This window comes from Amphibalanus amphitrite, unplaced genomic scaffold, assembly GCF_019059575.1.
Source record: "Amphibalanus amphitrite isolate SeventyFive unplaced genomic scaffold, NRLGWU_Aamphi_draft 000191F_arrow, whole genome shotgun sequence".
Classification (NCBI taxonomy): Eukaryota; Metazoa; Arthropoda; class Thecostraca; order Balanomorpha; family Balanidae; genus Amphibalanus; species Amphibalanus amphitrite.
In genome coordinates this window covers 657,660-681,894 of record NW_024881686.1, presented here as the reverse complement: position 1 = coordinate 681,894, position 24,235 = coordinate 657,660, and the positions used below count along the sequence as shown (strand labels likewise).

The window sequence follows — 24,235 nt, the reverse complement described above, 5'->3', positions numbered from 1 at the left end:
TGTCCCTGTTGCCCGCTCGCCGGACGGTGCGGCGGTAAATTCGACTCGGGTCGGTTTATGGGGTAAGAGTGGCGGCGGCGGCACCCGCCCGCGCCGCCGCACGTCGCCGGCGCGCGCGCGGCCTCATCCAACTTTCGGCGGCGGCGGAGTTATCGGACGCGACGCGATGGATGGGGCGGCCTCACGTGGCGGGGCTGGTCGGGCGCCGCGCCGGGGCACGCCGCACCTGAGACTGGTGCGTGTCTGTGAGGCGATGAGCATTCAACATTCAGCATGGCAAACGCACTGGGTCTGAAGGGCTCGGCAATAAGGTTTAAGTTAGAGCAGGTTCCGAATGCCCTTATCACTAAAATAGCACCGATCACTTTATCCCCACATGCTAGGGTCGATCAGCTTCACTCTACTCCTGTCCACCCCCCCCCCCCCCCACTATATTCGTCTGCCGTTTCCGGCCGTTAAATGAAAGAGCCGCCTTTGACGAGCGCCACGGCGATGACGTCGAATTAGCTCTGTCGATTGATTAGTGTGGGCGGTGGACGCGACGGCGGCAGCCGGTCGGCTCTGTGCCGGGACTCCATCCAAAGGCCATCACAAACGACGTCGGGCTGCGCGGCAAGAAATGACGCCGCACGAAATGATCACTGCAGAGATGAGCTGCCCGACGATGGCGCAGATTGTAGAGACGGTCCCGAAATGAAGCTCCGCCGGCGGAGACCGCACATCCGGCGCGTGCTACGGGGGGGGGGGGGCAGCACGGGGTGGGGACCAGTGGCAATCATCAGCGCCGCTACCTCTGCGCTTCAAAGATCGATTAATTATTTTTGTTATTTTAGAACGTGAGATAAACATATATTTGTTGCTATTGCTAATTGATCTTTAGTCTTTGTATGAGGTGTTTGAACGGCACTGCGACCATAGCAATTAAATGGTTGATTTACGTTCAAAAAGACAAGTGGTTAATTGCATACATAACTAGCTTGTCTTTAATGAAAAGTTTTATCTTTTTTTTTTTGCAAAATAACCATATATGTACATACAGCCTTTCACATGCGACATACATAAATACATACAAAATTTTAGTAAGTGCGTAGCGTCGCCATGTTTTGAGATTCCTTAAAAGCGTTCCTACCGTTCGGCAGTTGGACAGCGTGTCGCGTCACTCCTGAGTCCTGCGGCAGCGGGGCAGCCGGCGGGGAGCAGAGACCACCCTCCTCTCAGTTCGAGAGGAGAGTGTTTTGGTCGCATGAGGAGCACGATTCCCATTTCCGGCCGTGGCCTCGGGCTGATTTGGGGCCAGTTCAGATTGCTTTTGTACTGCGAGCGGCGCCCGGCCACCAAACGAGGCGATGTGTCGGCCTGGTTCGGGCAGTTCTGGGGCTCAGTTCTGCTGACTGATGGTGGACCGGGCGCGGTCGAAACTATCTAGGGGAGAGCCTCGATGTGACGCCAGCAATTGTTTCACATGCAGGAAATAACACAAAAAATGTGATGTTTCCATTTTAAACAGGGTCGGTGTCGGAACAGTGTCGTCTCGGTGCTGCTGCCTTTAATTTTCTTTGAATCCAGCAGGTCATGTAACGTATTTTATCATTTGAATTAATGATACCATTGGAGTTTAAAGCCTACATGCCACAGTGACTTCTCATGGGCATTTTTCACCAGTACCCGACCCTCTGAAACTTTCTGCGACATCTCGGATGACATTGATTGAACGCGGGCCTTTTATTGATGAATGCTCGAGTCCACTATGCAGCATATGATGACGTGTTTATGTAAAAAAGCAATAAAAGCATATTTTGCTAAAAGAATGGCAAACGCTGATGATAAATCAGCCAGCTGTGAATTTGTTGTTAACTTAGGGTCATGAATTTAACCCTATTAGTGGCAGGCTCCTGGCTACCCCATATTAGTGGCAGGGGGGGGGCTGTTTACGACCCCCCCTTGATATCTCGAGATCTAACGGGCCGATTTTCAAAATTCAAACGGCATTCGATTTGGCTCAACGAGATCTACATTTCTAAAAAAAATAAAATTAAAAAATGTCAATAGGGGGGTAGAGGGGGGTAAAAAAGGGCAAATTGCAAATACATTTTAGACTGTTTATCACGGCCAGGTTTCTGAATCAATCTTAACGCAACTTTTGCGATCGATAGAGAATGAACCAGGAATTCACATGGATCCTAAAAATATGCATTTTCAAAAATCATAGGCGGATACAGATCATTGAGATTGGGGGTACACAAAAAGTATAGTAAATAAGGTTTTTGTTGGCACTGTTTCTAAAAAGGGTGGCAATGGTCTTGTTATGTTACAATTTTCTTATGAGAGAACGACTAAAATTGTATTGGTCATGCATAGGCGGTGTCAGGGTACCTATGTTGGGAGGTAAAAAATAACCCCCCTTTTTGGACGCCTGGATCCGCCTATTATAGCAAAAACGTGTCAAAAGAGGATGCACAATAACTTTGTATATGTTATCACATGATACCTTTCATTTACTGTTCGTAAAACTGGTGCAGCATCGTGATCTTCGCCCAAATGACTCGCTTCACGAATAGGACCCCCCAATTCCCAGTGCCCTGGAGCCGCCCCTGGTAAAGTTATGAACTTGAAATTTTCAGGGAATGTGCCCAATTTAGTTTTAGGAAAAGTCAGAAAATTTCAGCATCGTAGCTTCAGCGGTTTCGGAGATATTCCCGAAAAACCTGAGGGGTGGATAAAAACAACCCCCCCCCCCCCTGCCACTAATAGGGTTAAAGGTAGTGTGCCAGCTTTCTTGGACCATATGGAGTTAATGACCCGGATAAGGAGAACCGGATTTTTAGAACTTATCCATACCTTCAAAACTTATGGAAACGTCTTAAATTCTTCAAATTTTGAGTACCCCACACTGAGAAAAAAAAAATTATTCCCCTGGAACACCTTTAAGGGTGTGTACCAAACTGCACCTCGCTGGGGTGTCAGACGGGTGTCACTTTTGACACCAATACAGGTGTCATTGGGAATGAAACACCGGGTGTCTGACACCCTTTTAGGTGTCTCACACCCTTTTGGGTGCACACCCAAAAGGGTGTCAGACACCCGGTGTTTGATTCCCAATGACACCTGTATTGGTGTCAAAAGTGACACCCGTCTGACACCCCAGCGAGGTGCAGTTTGGTACACACCCTTAAAGGTGTTACGAGAGTGTCCATTGGATGCCAAAAAAAGGTGTCGACACATTCTTACATTTATTGGTTCAAACAGGCATATCGCATACATGCATGGCATTCCTATCTTGTATACAGCAACAAACTATAAAGTACAAAAAATATGGGCTCTATATCTACGGAGAAATCCAATGAAAACTCACCGAAACACATCGGGTCCATTCACAGTGAGAAGTTGCTCGCATTTCAGCAATGATAATTAACCGTCGATTATCTCCAACCAGATGTTATTCCGCAGTTCACTTGCTTTCGTTTCCATGGTGCAATGCTGTGTTGTCATCCTCACTCCAGACTTCAAATTTCACCGAGTACCGCCCACCTCGTTATTTGAATAAACACGGAGCAAGCTACAAATAAAAGCTAAACATTGTCATTAACGCACAATCACTTGAAGAAGTACACTGCGAACAACGTTCGGCGCCACTAATATCCACATAAATTCAAAAAAGCCCTGCCATCACTCACACCGCACACGCACCACGTGGTCACGCCGCCGCCAACTGAAATCCAAGGCTATAGAACTCCAGGTAAGGACACCAGCCGTTTGACCTTGAACGACGCCGGCCGGCCGATGACGTCATTGGAGGCAAGCCGGCTCGGCGGACGCATCGAGCGAGCGTATAACGGAGGAGCGTTGGACGTTGCGGGAGCCGGGGAGAGATTTTAACGTTTGCATACCACCATTGTTATGTTGATTGATCTAGACTGCATTCTTATAAAGCTCGACGCATCTTAGGCCTGGATGGTGCGTACATTCGTAGAACGGTCCGACGTCCGTGGTCGAAGCTGTCTACTCTACATGTAACAAAAGACGCTAAGACCGGTGCAATAACGGCGACCTGATCCCGTCCCTGGCGATTCTAGGACTCGTTAGGACCCAGGCCGAGTCTGACCCGTCTATTTTTAGGGAAATGGGGTGGGTGAATTGACAACTGAGTACCGATGGTTAGAATTGATCCCGTCGTCGAGCGATGGTTGATTGACAGACAACACATGTAGTGGGCGGATAAGCATCAGGGATAATGCCTGAACGTAGGCAAGCATAATTGGTCAGCCATATTGTTTAGGAATATAAAATCGTAACGGAGGTCCTTGAGGATATTGTCGTACTGCGCTGTGGGTAGCGCGTGGCTGGACGGACGGTCTGTGACAATCTATTGATCTGTGGCTGATCTATTAGAGTGTCCGTCCGAGAGCCGTACGACGGCTGACAGAGCCTGGGGTCGCGAACTGGTATGGTAACCGTTACGCCCACCTGGGACGCCCGAGTCGGTACGGCACTTGCGGTGTCGTAACCGGATCGGCGGGAACCAGCAGAACGCTGTTGGACCGGCGGTGAAAGTCGGAACCGAGCACTCGCCCACCAGTGGGGCGTCTGGTCGAGCAGGTCTACCCGCTAAGGCAGCCTGAGCACGAACCAGTGGCAGGGTCCGATCAATGACCGTGGTCCGACCAGGGTGTCAGCGCAATGGCCAGTCAGAGGCGTCTTTAAGGGCGCAGAAGCCCACCTCGGTCGACTGTGGCCGGTGCAACCTAGTCAGGTCGTTTGTGTGAATCTCCGTGTTCTTCCCTCGCCTCAGAGTAGCCGCTCTTCTCCAAATGCCCGAGCCGTTTTCTTTGTGTATTTGTCTTGTAGCGAACAGCAGAGTCGAGAAACGAATTGACAATGTCGCCGAAAACCGCGGTCACATGCTGGCCGTCCCTAGTACTACCAATATGCCCGCAGGCGCGGCGAGAGACAAGCTTAACGTATGAGTCACCGTCCGGCTGCCGGGAGAGCCCCTACCGCGACCTTTGTTCACAGTCATGACGTCAACACAATGGGCTCCTAAACGTACGGGCAGCGGCCGCCTCAGGGGTGCCGCCGTGACCTTTGCACGACACGTTCTATAGCGTATGGCACAGCGGTTACTAGGAAGGTTGAGGCCAGCGGCAGGCCGGTTTACAAATAACAAACAAACTTGACGCGCAATTGGCAACAGGTAACAGATTGATTAAAAAAGCGGTGACAATATAAATGAAAATGACAACATGAAATGACAAATCGCATAGATGACAAATTGCATAGATGATCCCTACAATATTATCTCTACATTACGAGGATTCACCACCAGTGAAAATTACTACTGTTAAACCCTCGGTCCCGGGCAACTCCGGGGAGCTGCAGTATCCGGCGGCCACCATGTCGACTCGCAGGTCCTGTGGGCTTCCGTGATGCCTCAGTGCTTCACCCAGAGGCACGGGTAGAGCAGTAGGATGTGGGGTGAGGTGTCTGTACGCCTCTTCATTGTAGGTACGACGCATACAGCGCCCAGTCCCGTCGAAGCTCGATAATCGACCGTGACATACCTATTCTTAATTGGCGGATCCAGGAAGCGGTCTTGAACACATCGGGGGGGGGGCATATACCCTAAAAAGGTTTCTGTGAATTAAAAAAACATCGGATTTTGATTCCTTGCGCACTACTGTGCACTTCGATCAATACACTTTTCCTCATAAAAGTTGTGAAGTTTTCGTTTTATTCTCGAAAAACGATTTCGGACGCTGCCCCGGATGTGGGCCTGTGGGGGATAACATTTGTCCCAAATGCCTTCCCTTGCATCCGCCAGCGGGTTGCCCCGCCCTGAGCTTAACTAAAAACGTCTTAAAATCCCACCAGAGAGCCGAATCCGATAACTCATCTCTGTCTGCCCGTCTAAATTACTACGCACCGTACGGCGCCCAGCCCCGTCGGAGCACTGAACCGACCGTGATATTTTTGGTTTTCCCCCTTCCCCAGCTCCATTAGAAACGTTCTCTCTCCCCATCCAATTGCTCATGATGTCATTTCAAATTCAATACCTACCTCATCTCTGTCTGCCCGCCCATTCATTGCACACCTTACGGCGCCCGGCCCCGCCAGAAGGATCCTAGCGCGCTGAGTGGTTGCCTCCAGCCGCGTCATCGCGAGGCCCCGCGGGGCTCGCAAATGAATACATTGCGTGAATAGCCGTGTCGCCCCCCTGCTGAAATCTAACGGCTTTCCTGCAAGGTGGCGCTTTTTGATCTTCGCATGGTTGACGCCGTGACCAGAACACAAATGACGTCACACAATGCAGCTTGCTGATTGGGTAATGATTCAAACCACTGGACCTGCTGTGGTTTCTAGCAGTGCTATACGGAGTCAGAGTCGGAGTCTGATGGAGTTGGCAGTTTTGGCCGGAATAGGAGTCCATTTTGGAAGACAGAGCGGGAGTCCGAGTCACTGAAAATCCGTTAGACACCGCATCCCTGGTTCCTAACACAAGTGACGTCAGAACAATTTATGTGATGATTTAGGTTCGAATACACGACAGCTTTCAAACATTTCATGACTCATGCTGGAATGTTCAACAAATGACAACACACGTGAAGGTATCACAAGGGTATCAGATCCCTTTTAAGGAACATTTTTTTACACCTTTTGAAGTGTTGATGGTTTAGGGTGTTTGACACCCGAATGGATGTTGGTGTAGGACACCCATTAATGTGTCTTTCTGAATCCCATTATGGTGTGTTTAAAAGCGCGTTGCACTTGAAGGTTGTCATCGTGGTGTTGTACACCTCCATGATTCCCAAAACAACATTTTTGACACCAATCTGGGCGTTATATATGACACTGCAATGATGTCCGACACCCGTGAGACACCCCATGGGAATATTTTTCCTAATTTTTTTTCACGCTGTTTTTGGTGTCAGATCCTTTTGCAAGTGTCAATGTGACACCTCTAGCAGTGTCGGACACTCTTAACATTCCGCTTCAATAAATGGCAACACCTGTGAAGGCATCATAAGGGTGTCAGATGCTTTTAAAAGAACATTTTTGACACCTTTTAGGGTGTTTGATACCTCAGAGTGTTTGATACCCGGATGGGTGTGGGTGTCGGACACCTATTAAGGTGTCATGCTGAATCCCATTAAGGGATATCTAAACGCTCGCATGCGAACGAACACTTGAAAGGGTGTCATCGTGGTGTTGTACACCTTAATGATTCCCTAAACAGCATTTTTCAACACCAATCTGGGTGTTCGATGACACCTCCAATGGTGTCTGACACCCGTAAAACACCCCTGGGGAATAATTTTTTTTTCTCAGTGCAGTGCGAAATTCGCCCCGACGGGTTGTCGGTCGTACCCCAACCACATTTCACACCACTATGAACAATAAATGCACACACTAAAATCGCTATTACCGATAGGCTCATCCAATCAAGTTTCGATAAACCCGTTCATCATCATCTCCTGCGGTTTCGAACACGCCTGTTAGGTGGCTTCTGATGCTCGTCGAGGTCGGAATTTCCAAATACGCGTGGTGCGTCGGGCCGCGCGCTCTGACTTCGGCCAAGAAAAATGCGTCAGCTGATCATTGTCATTTCTGCCACTTGCGTGTGGTGTAATGGGGTCATAACTTAAGAGACGGCTGTTTCATATCAATTATTTTACATAAAATCATATTTCAAACCACAAATTAATGTTCGACAGCCAAATTTAAGAAACAATACCAATACAGGCTTACAGTTTAAGGCTCGACATTGTGTTGTCCAAGTGTTGTCTACGATTAGACAGCTGATAACTCATTCCCGTACGTCGTATGGTCGTAACACTATAATGACCTTTGCTTATTGTCACAAGTGCGCCGCATTCGCGATTGTTGCCCGACGCTTGTTTGCAGGTGAGCCCGCTACAGTTGTTATACATATCTAAAAACCGATAAACTTTTAGGCGAAAAAGGCACTATTCCAGGCCCATTTTTGATTTTTTTTGCGATATTAGTTAAAAACAGAAGCTTCTTATCCTAGGAAAAATAAAACGGGAAATCTTTCAAAGGTGGCACACTACCTTTAAAGCGACCACACATGGCACACAAGTTATCATTTGACTTGGAAAAAAATCAATCGCTGAATGCGGCTTTGTTGGTATATTGGGCATGCATATTACACACATTATATGGATCGCAAAGTGAAGTTTTGGTTTTAACTATGTTACAATTTTATTATCTAAGTATCCTTAACGGTGCACACAAAAAAAAAAATAGAAAGGTGTGCTTCTCTAAGCGGCGACATTTACATGATTTCGCAATGTCATGACATGGTAGTGTAAAACAGCATTACCCCAAGACGATCGAGTCAAGCGTTATCAGTTCAGGATTTCAGTGATGGCTTGTTTTCGCACCAGATGACACCTCACAGTTAAAACGTCTGCCGACCTGGCCGTAATCACCAGTCGATTCCCGCTGTCATCTGCAGCTGCCTGAGAGAGACAGCTGCACACGATTGGTAACGTAATGTCGCCCTTTGATCCGGTCATATGGTAAATGGTGAAATTATTGCATAACCATGTGCTTGGGTGCAAAGAACATATGTAAGACAAGTCTCCGTCAACCCCCCCCCCCCCCCAACACACACACACATAGGTACACAGTACACACACTGCACAGTTTTAATGCACTCTGAAGCGAAGCTTATGTGACGCAAGTCCTGATACGATCTCCACCTTTACGCTCTTTGTAATCTTTACATTGTTGTTTCATCACCAATGCATGATCAATTCCTTCTTTAGACATTGCATTACCTCACTAGAAATGTCTTCGTCGGCAGTTGCTGCAACTGCTGCTGCACATTTGGGTAAATTGCCAACGTAGGCTATTAAAACCAGCTTTCGTGGTTGCCATGGCTGGTAGAAATATGCTCCACAGTAACTAATTTCTGTAGACAAAATAGTTTTTACTAGAGAGCCCGCTTCCTACAGAGACGGCTAACGCCGCAGCATAGAGGTCTCCGATACGGGTACGTCTCGGTATTTAGTCAGCACGTGACCATTCGCGGCGATTGAGGGTGATTGAGGCCTACCAATCTGTAGCCAATGTCCATTGCTAACTGGACGCACAGTCAGCAAGTGACGCCGATGATTTGTCGGTAGTCAATCACTGCAAGTTTATCCTCTTTCCAGTCAGCCCTCAGGAGTGATCCAAGTGGCCAAAACTGTGTGGCGCCAAAGTGGCCATCAAAAAGGTCAAAGGGTTAGAAAGTTGGGAAGCAGACTTTTCAGGATGGATTACCAGCTGTCTAAGAGTGTTCTTTCGGGGTACATAACTCAAGGTGACTTTAGCTTTGCTTACTGGAGGGCTCAAAACAGTCAAAAACGTCTAAAAATGGCCAAACATGAGTTTCGTTATGCCTGAGGCTAAAAAAAAACTAGAGGGCTGAGGACATCAACCAGGTCATCTGGACTAACTAGTCCACGTTCGAGATGAAACACCCGTCAAAACCCGAAAACAACCCCGTAAGGGCGAAGGAGGGGGTCTCAGTTTCGTCCCGTTATGTTCCTATGCAAAAGGCCAGGGTCACGGTATTGTGGGGTTATAGGCGTCCAGACGCTGACCAGCTTGCGATTGGTATTCCAGAAACAGTTTTGGGAAGCAGAATGCTTTTCCAAGAACATTTAGGAGGAGTTTCATCCCTCAAGCTGAGCTCGAACCGCGAGTATGAACACATTTATAGAGGAGAAAATGGCATCCGGAAGGTCGTAGGCCCATCTTCAGGCAAGACAGTGCATCAGTGCATAGGTCAAGCAAAGCTTAAAAGCGGTGCAAGGAGACTGTGACAGGCGTTTGTGGCAAGATCACATGCCAGGCACCTCATCGGATCAAAATTCCATAAAATTTTGTTGGTTATGCTGAAATTGAGGGTCGTCAAAGCGTAGCGCTGTTCCAGCCTCGAGGAGCTCACGGCGCATGTCAAGTCAGTCTGGGTTAACTTTAAGCCTGCTATGCAGCCAAACATGCCGGTTGGCATGCCGCAGCATGTATTCATGTGTTTGCCTATTAAATGGGGTGCACATTGACGGGTCATAAATATATCAAAAGGAAATGCACTCTGTTTCACATGCAAATCTAATGTGAGAACGAACTTATGGGACACCCTGTAGGGGAGAGTGGGGTAATTTGGCCGCTTTTTTTGGAAAACGATGTAACTAAAAATCGACAACACATTTCTGCATTTTCTCAACGCTGACAGGTGTGGCATACATTTTACTTTCTTGGACAGTAAACTTGAAATGATAGATTAACTACTTATATTGAAATTGTGACGTATTACAAAGGTCTGCAAAGCGGCCAAATTGCCCCACTAGCAGGGTTATTTGGCCGGGGGTGTGGGGCAATTTGGCCGGTGTTAGTTTGAGGCCCTGATTTTTGTTATAGGCGAGTCAGCTTCACATTCAGCAATGACGTGTGTCCTACGACGCATTTGAAGCATTTTGGAGATTGACTCAGCCGTCACAGGGGTCGAAAATAGTCAAAATAGCGGTTTTAGATGCGATGACAGTTTTTTACGAATAGCTTTTGAAGTAATCAAGCTAGGCCAAAACTAAAAGTACCATCGTAATTCTCTCGTCATTCCGCATCGAAACATGTATGTGTTGACCTCGAGAGGTCAAGGTCAAAGGTTGGCTTCAGGTCACGCTACCTCAGGTCGCTTGACCTCAAGGTTACGTGAGTCCAAGGTCATCATGTATATCATTCGATGCGCCTTGACGAGCTGAACACAATGAGACCATTTGCGCGGTTGTATCTTTTTTTTCTGTAAGTATTTATTAGTAAAAAAGCGTTAGGTAACCTTTGATGACGTCACATGCCCTTACAGCTGTCCAATAGGAAATATGGCATCAAGGTAGTCAAAGTTGGTCATGAATTATGTCCTTTATGGTATAATTGACCATGACATCTCGGCCGTCCCAGCAAAGTGACTCTGAGCGCACCGGCCAAGTTGCCCCGCTAGTCCCGGCCAAATAACCCCACATTGCCATTCTGAAAATTTTTGTCTTTTAAGTCGTCATGGCTGTACAAAACTAGATGAAATTGCTCTTGGAACCGCTGAACACCCTCAAAAATGGCGCCATAATGTTGGAATCCGTTTACAGCCCAAATACTACATGTTATATAAATTTTTAAGCGGAAGTAAAAGTTACCATTTTCTAACGGAATTCACCTTTTATTGATTTTGAATAAAACTAAGAGGGGGAAAGTTTTGACATTTGTTCTCGAGTTAGTTCTGCCGATGACAAATGAATAGAGACTAAAGTTATTTCATTCACTTTTATCAGCTTTCGTACAGGTGGGGGCGGCCAATTTACACCACCGGCCAAATTACCCCACTCTCCCCTAAGCCTCTCAAAAGCGTTACAGGCCGGGCCGGGCCGGGCCGGGCCGGGCCGCTCATACTGAGATTTTTCCGTTATATTGAAAAGACTCGCTTCGCTCGCTGCGCTCGCTCGCTCGTAACAAACAATGATAACATGATAACATGGAGCTTGATTGGCTTGCGCGGGATAAGTGAAATGTTAACCCTCGCCGGACGTATTGGTTTTCTACATACGCGCCGGCCGAGGGGGGGGGGGGGGGGGCGGGTACGACCGGGTACGACTCGCTCAGGCGCGTCGAATGATATACTTTTTGTTCGGGTCAGGTCAACTTAGGGTGTTGACCTCAGGTCAAGGTCAGGTCAGCACCCCCAGGTCACGAAGTTGGTCGAAAGAGGTCATGTCGCATATCATTCGATTCGGCAGGTCTTCCTGATAGAGTTCTGCACGGCTGCAATTTTCCACAGCCTAGCCGCCCCGCAGCCGTGGCTCCACAGCCACAGCCGCCCACAGCCGTGGCAAACTGTGGGCAGCCAGCCGTCAGCCGGCCGTGGATACTTTCAATGAAATGCAACCAAATAGTATATAATAAGTTGTTTTTAGTTGAAACATATAGCCAAAAGCACATTGCAATGGACTATAGATTCTCAAGCTCATGTGAAGCATCATAGGTTGAGTGGTTGTGTATCTGGCTTTAGGCCGAAGGCCTGAAGCCTGATGCGCAACGCATGCCTACACAAGCCCTTGCAAGTTGTTAACCCGCGCACCGACGGGGGTCTGCGCCAACTTAGTACCGACGGGGGGGGGGCGGATGACCGCCCCCCCCCTGAGATCTCGAGAACGAAGCAAGATAGCGACAAGCGGTAAACGGCATCGGATACGCACGGACAAGGTCTACAATTTTTACTAAGGTCATTTTCAGGTCAGGTCAAAGATGACGTCACAGGGGTCGAAAAAGTCAAAATGGCGGCGCTAGATATGGAGAGGGTTTTTCTCGAATAACTTTCGAAGTAGTCAAGATAGGAACAAACTAAGGGCATCATCGTGATCCTCTCGTCAATCCGCATCGAATGATATATATGTTGACCTCGAAAGGTCAAGGTCAAAGGTTGACCTCAGGTCACGTGACCTCGAGGTCATCATGTATATCATTCGATGCGTCTTGACGAGCTGAACACAATGAGACCATCCGCGCGGCTGTATCTTGTTCCTGTAAGGAGTTATTGGCAAAAAACCTTTGGTGACCTTTGATGACGTCACATGACCTTACAGCTGTCCAACAGCAAAACAGACCTCAAGGTAGTGAAGGTTGATCGTATGTGAAGTCATGTATGGTATATGGGGCCATTCCGACCCGTTTTAGTGGTAAAAACAGGGAGTTGATTTTTCCCCCATTGACTTATAATGGGGAGGTCGCGAAATTGACCTGACCTTAGGTCACCGACATCAAAATTCCGAGATATACAAATTGTAGCTACTAATGACCTAATAACATCCTGCGACTTTCAAAGGCCTCCGACATCTACTGTAGCTCTGGCACGGTGACAAAGTTGCAAAAAAGTGACTTGAGGTTGGGTCATTCAAAGTGACCTGGTGACCTGACCTTAAAAGGTAGGGGGTTCAAACTTGCACACCATGTGTAAAATTGATGAGAGAATAGTCATAACAAATTTTGCGGCGCTACGCGCCGCTGTTTTCCCGCTATCCGCGAAAAACCTCAGGGGGGCGGATATCCGCCCCCCCCCCGTCGGTGCGCGGGTTAACCCTCGCCCATGTAGGGGGGGTTGGTGCAACCCCCCCCCTGAGGTTTTTCGGAAATAGTGCAAAAACGGCGGCGCGCAGCGCCGCCAAATTTTGGGTACCTTATGGGGCAAACCTTGCGCATCTTTTGATAAAAAAATTTTGACCGGGTCATGTCAGGTCACGGAGTTATGACGTCACAAAGGGAACAGCCTCCGGCCGGATTTTCACAAACTGAGTGCCAACGCCCGAGGTTTCCTGCCGGTGGTACGGACATCGGTTGATGGATCGTGATGAAACTTCCCATGCATGTTGGGGCAAGTATTGGCTATCATATGGTATAAGAAACTTGACCGGGTCAGGTCAGGTCACGGAGCTATGACGTCACAAGAGGAACAGCGTCCGGTACTATTTTTGAAAAGCGCCCGAACCACTATTTTGCTAATTCTGGTCACCTCAATGGGAATATGCAGCAATATTAGCTTCTATAGGGAGCAAATGGACATCCCAAATCCAAAAATACAATCAGATTTCAAAAATTTAAATTTTGATTTTTCGAATTTCTGCCGCCGACTGTGACCTTGCCGACTTCCGGCGCTCCCAACGCGCCATTTTTAGAGCTAGGGAAACGAAATACATACCAAACGATAGAGAATTGATCAAGGAACACGATAGTGAAGGTTTCAAGTCGATATCTCCCACCGTTTTGCCGCAATCGCCGCGGAAAATTTGAAAAAGTCTATTTTTCCGAAAATTTGACCTTTGACCGGTCAAAAGTAGGTCAAATGTTGACCTAGGACCAAAAAATATACCACCAATCGCGAGAATTCGGCGAGAGCAATCCGTTGGTCTTTTCCGCTAAGCTCTACGACGCTCCGTTTTCAAACGCCAAGGGGGGGGTCGCACCAACCCCCCCCCCCCCTGCATGGGCGAAGGTGGCAGATCGCCGTTTACGGGCGAAGGTTAAGAAAGATGGGTAGGTAGGTACCTACATCAACAGAAAACATAAACAACGAACCAGAATAGAAGCACTAGCAGTGTAGACTTCTAATGCCAAATCCTGAAGCATGGTTGTGGGACAGAACAACAGACCCTGATGCTTTTGATTATCAATGTTAGGTATGGAAAATGAAACTGAAGTTGATGGACTGTGAAACAGTGATTGTCTAGTCAAAACTCTTGCTTCTTTCTTACCTTGCATATTTTCTGGTGTGTGATATGTCAGGCTTGAAGCAGCCTTCTGAGCAAGTCTCAAACTAATTTGATATGCAAGGCATCACAAAACACTAAGGAGCATCCAAGAAAGAAAAAACATTCATCTATTTTGATTTTTCCAAACAATGATCTTCGCTCAAATCCCCAAAGATGTGCGAGCCACAATTGCCTCTTTCAATCAAAAATTTTACTTGAGTTTTTAATGACGTCAATAGCAAGGAAGTGGCAAAAATTGTTTTGTTTCACTATAAACAGCCATAAAAATTATAATTTATAAATAATAATACTATGCAGTTGAAAACTTGCTCTCAAACAAAGATTAAGTATCAAATTTGAACATTCTTAACCCGCGCCCAGATGGGGTCTGCCGAGCAACGCGGTCTGATGGGGGGGGCATTTTGGCCCCCCCCCCCCTCAGATCTCGAGAACCACGCAACATAGCGACAAGCGGTAAACGGTGTTGGATAGCCCCAACGGGGAACTACCTTGTGACCCAATTTCATTGACCTCGGTCAAACCGATGACGTCACAGGTCAGGTCAAAGGTCAAATTTTCACCGTTTACAGGCATTTCAAGAAATGCGTTGTAAAATCGTGCAAAATGCATTTCATTGAAAATCATCGATGGGGAAATGTTCTTCAAACACATATTTTGCTATTTGAGGTCACTGATACCAGGTCAGGTCACAGAGGTCAGGTCACTGGGGGGTCACAATATGAAAGTGTCGTGTGATACATGTTTTATGGTCCATTTTACATGACAAATGCGATTATGTGGGTCAGACAGACTTTAGGGCCAGCTTAGGTCACGTTTTGGTCAAGGTCAGGTCAAGGTCAGGTCAAGGTCAGGTCAAATTAGGTCAAATTTCAAAGTTGATATTTTTGCATAAAATGGGTATCGATTCGATGCAGCTCGTCACGGGGAGTTCAATGGTGGTCTCCGTTTTGCGCTACGAGGTCTAGAATTGCTAAAAATTGAGTTCAAAAATTTGACGTCATCAATTTTTAACAGTTTTTTTCGCTATAACTTGGCCAAAAAAGAGGTATCGATCTAAAATTTGGTATGTATATCGAAGAGCGCAGGGACTATCACATATATTCCGGTTTTTTCGAAATTCGAAAAAAAATTTGGAAATTTTTTGAGTTTTTCTAAAAAAATCAATTTTTTTGATTTTTGGGGGTCAAAATCCAAAATTTTGGAAAATCCGAGATAGCAGTTTTGTAGCGCCGTCTTTTCTCTACACAACCACATAAAGAACTTTAAAATTGCTTGTCAACTGTAGAATTGGTGAGCGTTTCAAGATGTCATGTTTTTTGCTCTTTTTTACTCGAACATGACCTCAGTTTGACCTCAATAACTCCTGACCTGAGGTGACCTGTGACTTGAAATTTTGTGTGAAGGTGTCAAATTGATGTGCGGTAAGGTACCCAAAATTTGGCGGCGCTGCGCGCCGCCGTTTTTTCGCTATTTAAGAAAAACCACAGGGGGGGCAAAATGGCCCCCCCATCAGGGCGCGGGTTAAAAGAAAACGTCATTTTATTAGTAAAGTCAACAGCTCGCATAAGAAATATTGTGTTCAGGGTTTTCACCGTCATGTGAATTACGTGTTCAGGGTTTTCACCATCATGTGGATTAACCGCAAGTAAGGTTCATGCTCACTTATAATCTAATTCCATTGGCTTCGTTGATCAGCGTTTTCTGTTAGCGGTCATTCACACACCAGTTAGAACATAAAGCGCCAGTTTTATATTATGTAATTGGACTTCCCGAAAATCCAGAAATACATGTAAGAGGTATTTTAGGTAATATTTTATTAAGCCTTTACCTGCCTTTACCTAGGCATGATTTCTTTTTCTATTACCTGAAAGAATTATTGAACGCTCATCTTCAATAGCTGTAAGGTGCTCTCCTAATGACCAGGTGAGATTGATTTGAGAGGGATGTAACAATGCAACATGTTGCATTTTCTGAAACTGTCAAGCTCTTGATGATGAAGGAACAATTGGTACCTATAATTAGTATTCTGTACCAGAGTGCAAACTCCCCTACAGCAAATGGTAAAACCATTACAGGTTTTCAAAGGTTTCACCACTTTCAATGTTGCTGGGCATCCTTTGCATGATTTTTACAGGCTAGACTGCTTATCAGAATGTAAGATTAAGGATTAAAAATTTTATATTTGAGTACTTAAGATTGAGCTTGAAATCTCACAGCCGTGGCCACAGCCGTAGCCGTGTTCTTGGAGATATTTGCAGCCGCCCCGGCCCACAGCCGTGGGGCTGCAGCCAGCCGCGGCTGCAGCCGGCCGGTGCAGACCTCTACTTCCTGAGTCCATTGGTGGCTTTCTCGACTCGCTAGCTCAATTTGCTCGGGAGTTATTGACGAAAAACTAATATGACCTTGATGACGTCATAAATGACGTCACGGAAGGTCAACATTGCAAAAATGACGCATCTAACCTTGCAAGGAGTGAATCAAATCACGATTCTGTGTGCTTGAGATAGTTGGAGATCGTTCCCGGCTCCAGAATAGCAGTTTTCATTTTTTCCCCATTGACTTATAATGGTGAGGTCACGAAAATGACCTGACCTCATATGACCTTTAGGAAAAATCCGAGATATACAAGCTGTGAGACTCATAATGGATACTAGATCCTGCAAGTTTCATTTCCCTGTGACATCTCCTCTGGCAGTGAGGGCGTTGCGAAGTTGCGACATCTGAAGACCGTGCAGAGGTTCACTTATGACGTCATAGGTCAGTGACCTGACCTGACCCAAAAATGCGGTTGGTGTCAAAAGATGCGGCTTGGATCAAAGGTCAGGTATGCCAAGTTTCAGCTCTCTATCGCGAGCGTGTTCGGAGCTATTGCGAAAAAACCTATGGGGGAGGGCGGCACCCGTCCCCCCCCCCTCCGCCGGCGAGGGTTAAACCAAAACGCCCGATTCCCATAGCGCCAGTATCATCAATTATGGTCCACAGTTGGAAGCGTGGGCCTTTCAGTGGCCACATACAGGCCGTAGCAGTTATATGCAGTAGTGGTAAGAGTCCGTAGCTCGAGTGCCCCCTGGATAATGACTGCCTCACTTCACCTCAGCTGGGGAAGAGTCTGTCATTCGGTCTGTGGTGTAACGACTACCCCACCGCGGCTCAGCTGTGGTGGGAGCCTGTTTGTAGCTTTGTGTAATGACTGTCCCACGGCGGCTCAGTTGTAGTGAGAGTCTATGCTCGGAGGGCCCCTGTGTAATGACTGCCCCACCACGGCTCATCGGCGCCCAGCTGATCAGCGGTGCCGCGCGGTCCCTGGGGTGGGAATTAGTGAGCTGGGAGGCGCCGGCCGCCCCACTCCGGCGGTCGATCTGGACCACAGACCGACCGCGGCGGTCCCAGCTCAGACGGGGTGGGGGCTGCAGCTCCATCCTGCCGTCGATGGAGAGTTTGCGTGCGGCGCCGGCGGCTCGCATGTCTGACCTCCAAACAAAAGGAAACGTACTTAATTGTGCAGCACGGCCGTGATCGGCTCTGCCAACACTGCAGTAATTGGCTGAACGGATGACGGCGCCAGACTAAATGCCGTAACTGTGTTTGCTGGAGCTCTCAAAGACGGATATAATCCCCGTCTATGTCACACAATGTAGGCATGTGGTCACAGGTAATACTTCGGTCAAATATGCGTTCTCAGAAACTGGGACCGTATGTGCGTGACCCGTTTAGTTCTCATAAGTAGCCGGACTACCTATTCGTCAGCCTCCTATACGGAAGCGGTTAGCTTTAAATACATACCATCCTCAGCCCACAATTTAGTTAGTTACATTAACTAGTTACACAATTTTCAACAGCACACGCAGGTACACAAGTTTAAGTTTCAGCGTCGCACATTTCCCATCACTGTTGGCTCGCACACTCCACTTTGTAAAACACTCTTTAGGCGCCGCTTAATAGATTGCCGCGCGGGGACTTTGAGCCGACTCCCGGGGGAGATGCCTCAGTGTGCGCCAGAAATGGGCCCACATTCCTTCAAAGTGTCTGCTTTTGGCGCGCGCCGCCACAGTGCGAGATCGCACAGTGCGGTCGATGAAATTCAATTACCGAGTTTCCGGGACAGTGCGCCAATCACATTGGCGGCGGTGGTGGCTCGCGGTGGGTGGGCCGGCGGGCTACCAAACTTGTACCAGCGCTGTCAATTGCCGACGGCGCGACGTGTGTTCCCCGCACTCTTTCCGTTCTTCCTCCTCGCCTCTTTCTGCCTGTCTGTGCGTGTACCTATCTTGTTCTTCTCTTTGTCCTTTATTTTATGCATTTCTCCTCTCTCAAGTCTGCTCTCTCTTTTTCTCTCTTTCTCTCCCTCTCTCTCTCTCTCTCTCTCTCTCTCTCTCTCTCTCTCTCTCTCTCATTTTCTTGCTTCTCTTTTGCTTCTCTTCATTTCGTCATTTTCCTGTGTTACTTTTCCTGTGTTACGTTATCCTAGAGCAAAACATGCCACCATAGCTACCTAGTTAGGTTACGCATCACGCATTGCATCAGGTGATCAATTTGTCCGTTCTCTGTGATCTAAACTGTTCAGCGGCTCCCAGAGCCACTCCGCTATACCTACTTCTCATCTGCGTCCCTCACACCGTATTTAGTAACATTTATACCGTTTTTCATCGGAAATGTGACAGCGCGTCTGTGACGTTTGGAGGCTGACCGGGACGGTCCGGCGGGCCACATCGACACAAACAAGAAGCGTCCTGGGCGGCCGCCACACCGCCGCTGAGCAGCTTACAGAATATTTATGGCGCTCCATTATGCGCGGCTTGTATTTGCGATGTGCCGTATTGGCGCGTAATTGGATTGTCTGGGACGGTTATTGAGTGGCGGCCCGCACTGTGACCGGCGGCGGTGGAGCGTTGTGTCACTCCGTCGCATGTAGTGGTCCGCACGACAAATGGCTGCCGGCAAAAACGGTGTATCACGCGCCTTGTTATTGGCGTCGTACACGCAAAGTCGTGACCAGCCATTGCCGAGCACAAAACGCGTCCTTCTGATGCTAACATAAAGTCTTAGCTCCTCCAGAATGGCATACTTACGTAAGGCTTTTGAGTACCTACATAAATATACCTATAGGTATGAAATATACCTACGCTTCCATGCCTCTAAAATATCACATTGACCCGTTATCGATTACACCTATCACATAGGATGGTGACCTGAGCCTGACCTTCCGTCCCTTGTCCACCACCCGCAGGTGGCGGTGACCTGGACCTGAGCCTCCCTCTGACCTTCACTCTAACCCTCCCACCCATCCCACCTTTCACAGAGGTGTCACTCCTTAACTAATCCCTTATTGACCTCCAGTTGACCCTCTACTGACCCTCCCCTGACCCTCCTCTGACCATCGCACCCTTCCCTCCTCCCCCAGACGGCGGTGACGCGGAGCAGCCGGACCGGTCGCCGTTCTCAGCGCGCTCCTCAGCTTCCTGTCCCCGTCTGCTGGGTGACGCGCCCCTCAGCCTGTCGGCGGCGCCGGCCGGCGGCGACGGGCCCCTGTCGGGAGCCATCCTGCCCATCTTTCACAAACTGGTCAGTGAGCGGCAGCGCGCGCGGCCGGCGCCTGTGCACGCGGCTGCCTCCTGTCCCAACATCACCGTCAAGTGCGACATCGTGCAGTACTTGTAGCGTGCCGCTGGCGCACAGACACTGGTGGCGCGGGCGTGACACGCCGGCGACATGTGTGACGCTCCGGTGACTGATCTCTCCGTGGTGTATGAGTATTTTTACTACCAACAGACCTGAAAGGCTATCTTGAGTGCGATGCTAGTCTGTCCGTGACCAGTGTTGTTGGAGAGGCACGTATGCGTGCGATGTTATTTGTTGTGGTACGTGCCGTTGTGGCAATGCGTTTTCGTGTGTGTGTGTCGCTCTGTGCGCTCTCAAAATGATACGCTTCCATTCGTTCCATAGCCGGTGGACGACCCGTGCTTGTGTGCCGGCTGGCTGCGCGCAGCTGAGTGGGTGCAGGATGGATGCAGGACTGGGTGCAGGGCTGGGTGCAGGGGTGCACGGAAGGACGCGGGTGTTGCTGTTGATCTCTGTGCAGGTGCACTGGTGCACATGGGGTGTAAGTGCTGGTGTGGGAGCGGGACGCGGGTGCGGGTGCGAGTGCGGTATCCCCGACTCCTGATCTGCATTCTGACCCCCCCCCCCCCCCGCCCCAGGGAGTTACCAACGCCCTGTTCGCTGCACAAAAAGTTAACGTTCCACGCCTTTTCGAACAACTGACGCGTGATTGATAATATACTCGTGCTAAACAGCGAAAAAAGAATTATTGGCTGACCACCTTGGAATGATGTTACCTCTTGCTATTTTTTTTTTTTTTTTTTAGCGAATCAATTATCTCTTCTGTTTCACATGGCTAAAACATCTCGCAAACGATTAGACAAGCTTTTATTTGGAATTCAATACATTAACTTTACATCAGAAAAGAACTTAATGTCGCGGCTGCGGCAGAGCTCTGGGAAGCTGCGTTTCCGAGGTGACAAAGCCTGCTGAAGTCGGTTGGTCGCTGTCAAAATGATGAGCGGCCGCGGAAAAGAGTGCTTTTCGCGTCCGTCGTTTTTAATCTAAGTTTGGGAAGTGGAGAGAAGCTGTCGTCGGACGGCGCACCGCTATCGTATTTTTCCGCGCCGTCCCACTCCCTCCGAACTTGATGACGGGCCAGCGCGCCGCCCTGGCTATGACAAGTGACGGCTCAGGACCAGCCCCGGCTCAAACGGAGCAGGCCGCGGGGAAATACGGACGATTAAATGCTCAATTAACAGTATTTTTGCATTTTCACTCTAGCAATCAACTGTCCGCGTTGCATTAAAGTTCAAACATGCCTAATTAATATAACAATAACAGCATTAATGTTTCACAGTTGGTGATCTGTTTTTAATTCGCACTGGTTCGGTAGACGCCACGCTGGAGCTTGCCGCCCTTCCTTAGACGATCAAAGAGACGAGTGGAGGCTCCCAGTCCAGCTCCAGTCGGTCTGAATAGTGACTGGTTATCTTCCGAGTCACTAGCCAGTCGACCGAAAGGAAGCGCTGACCGGAAACGATTGATAGTCGACGGAATTCGCCCAAAACATGGCGCGTGCCACGCAGAGGATGCAGTCAGTGCCATGTGGGGTGGGTGATTGAACGATGACCTGGTCAGGTCAGATCAGGAGTCGATACAGAGCAGAGGTCAGACCAGGGGTCAATACAGCACGGTTCGTCGGAAGGTCATCTCAGGCTCAAAAGAAACGATATGTACCATTCGAAAGCTGACGGTGAGCTGAATCCAAAAATGTAATTTTTATCAAAATCAATCGATGGCCTTTTTTGAAAATTGCGTTTTTGTAAAAACTTAATAATCTTTTATTCAACGGGCTGTCCTGGACATTCCTGAAAACATAAACATGTATTTTTGAGTTCCGGTGAAAGCTGAATGCCAAAAGAACAATATTTAGCGAAGCAACATTTCCAAACATCAATATGCGTCTCCCACAGCCGAAAATAAGGTGCAATCACACAGCTCAGTGTCACGATGGACCAAAGTCAGCCACACAGAAGCGTGAAATGACCCTTATCGACTCGCAGACCCGGCGCTCTAGGCCCGCCTGACCGGCCACGGAAAGAACGTTCGGCTCTCGTTCTACTAAACAAATGTCATATTTGTCAGTTTAACTGTCCACATCGCTATTAAAGTTATTCAGGATACCTGTGAAGAAAATTCATTGTTCTGTCATCTTCACATCATGCATTAATTTGCATTTGTTCATGTCTGCTTTGCTCAATTGAGCTTGGTATCATGCCCAAGGAAAATTGCCTTGGGCCAAGGAAAATTGGCCGCGCTGAAATGTCAGAGGCTGCACCGGCCTCAGCTCGGGTGGAGTGGGGGTAGCGCCCGGCGGGGCAGGGTAACCTTTGACCGGTCGCACGGCCGAGCAGCTGTCACCAGTACAGCCTCTGACAGTGAAACCCCGCTCACTTCCCCTGCGCGGGCACTGATCGCAGCTGGATGGAACAAAGCATGTATAAGAAAAATGTAAATTAAAGCATGTTGTAAATCGAGCAGAACAATAAATTTTCTTCACTGGTATCCTGAATAACTTTAATAGCGATGTGGACAGTTAAAGTGACAAATATGACATTTGTTTAGTAGAACGAGAGCCGAACGTTCTTTCCGTGACCGGTCAGGCGGGCCGAGAGCGCCGGGTCTGCGAGTCGATAAGGGTCATTTCACGCTTCTGTGTGGCTGACTTTGGTCCATCGTGACACTGAGCTGTGTGATTGCGCCTTATTTTCGGCTGTGGGAGACGCATATTGATGTTTGGAAATGTTGCTTCGCTAAATATTGTTCTTTTGGCATTCAGCTTTCACCGGAACTCAAAAATACATGTTTATGTTTTCAGGAATGTCCAGGACAGCCCGTTGAATAAAAGATTATTAAGTTTTTACAAAAACGCAATTTTCAAAAAAGGCCATCGATCGATTTTGATAAAAATTCATTTTTGGATTCAGCTCACCGTCAGCTTTCGAATGGTATATACCGTTTCTTTTGAGCCTGAGATGACCTTCCGACGAACCGTGACAGAGCAGAGGTCAGGTCAGGGGACAGGTCAGACCAGGGGTCGATACAAAGCAGAGGTCAGGTCAGGGGTCAGGTCAGACCAAGGGTCGATGCAGAGCAGAGGTCAGGTCAGGGGTCAGGTCAGACCAGGGGTCGGCGGGGACCGCACCAGCTGTGACGGGAGAGGCGCTGTGTGGGCCGCTCAGTGTCGGGTGTGTTCCTGTGTCCGGTGACCCGTGCCGTGGTCACAGGCCGGTCGCTGGGTGTCTGTGTATGTATGAGAGCTGTGTATGACCCGATGTCGGTGACCGGGACGTTGTTACGCGGTGTGCGGGACCAGCCGCCGTCTGCCCGCGGACAGAGGTGTCACAGTAGCCCTGCGGCGCGGCGCCTGGGCCGTCACCCGGCCGGCCGGGCGGCGCCGTCTCAGGTTTCAGGTCAGATGGGCGACCCGCCCCGACTCAGAGGGCGGCTCGCCACTCCACCGACGCCGGCGCCGGCTCGCGGCGTTTGTCATACTTTTGTACAGGGGCCGGCGGGCGGCCCGCAGCCGGCGGCGTCACCGGTCGTCTGAGGGCCAGAGCCCCGCCCTCGTCGACACGAGCGCTGCTGCACGCGCGCCGCCCGCCGGCCCCGCCTGCTGCTGACCCATCCCACCCGCCCGCCCGCCTCTCCTCTCCCGCCCAACCGCCCGCCCGCCTAAATTGTGATCCTACGAGCTGTCATGTGTCATCAATACAATACGGACCATGTGATTGGCGACTGACGGATAACGCAGTGGATGATTTGCTGACGACACAGTTTTATGTCAGAAATATTTCAACATTGGCAGCCTGCTTGATAAAACGAAGAAACTGTTGTTACGTTGTGATTGAACCAAAGTTCATCAGCATCCAAGTCCCCGGCTGGCATTTTGGTTCTCAATGTACCGTATAGCCCTGCTCCTGAGCTCACCACGGATAGTCTGCTAACCGACCGTGGAGCGGAACCCGAGACCGTCTGTATCGAATGGTTCCAATAGATGTGCTAGTGGAACGCGTATGGAGGCCACGTACGGGGTAACCTTTCGCAAAACGGCCACTCGGTAATTATTTATTTAGGTCGGCAGAACTGACGACTATAGTAATGTTCATTTTATACGAAGCTTCGAAAAGGGTGCGGGCGAAAGCGAACTCCGGAGAGCATTATTGATATTTAAAATTCTTCTCGAACTTTTACTCTATATTGAATTGGGTGATCGAGTTCCCGTCGAGAACCGTCGGCCAGGGCCAGTTAGACACGAGTCTCGGGAACCGTCGGCCAGGGCCAGTTAGACACGGGTCTCGGCAGCAGTCCTTTAG

The 24,235-nt window shown here is 48.7% G+C and overlaps 1 protein-coding gene across 2 annotated transcripts in view; it reads left to right on the top strand.

The window, feature by feature from the left end:
- LOC122384474 (gamma-aminobutyric acid type B receptor subunit 2-like) overlaps window positions 1–21,019 on the top strand; it is a 133,128-nt gene extending 112,109 nt beyond the window's left edge. For both annotated transcript variants that reach the window (XM_043371889.1, XM_043371890.1), the window contains exon 18: window positions 19,720–21,019. In XM_043371889.1, the coding sequence (XP_043227824.1) occupies window positions 19,720–19,976 (257 nt within the window). In that variant the 3' untranslated portion in view covers window positions 19,977–21,019. The remainder of the gene's footprint in view (window positions 1–19,719) is intronic.
- The last annotated feature ends 3,216 nt before the right edge of the window (window positions 21,020–24,235 follow it).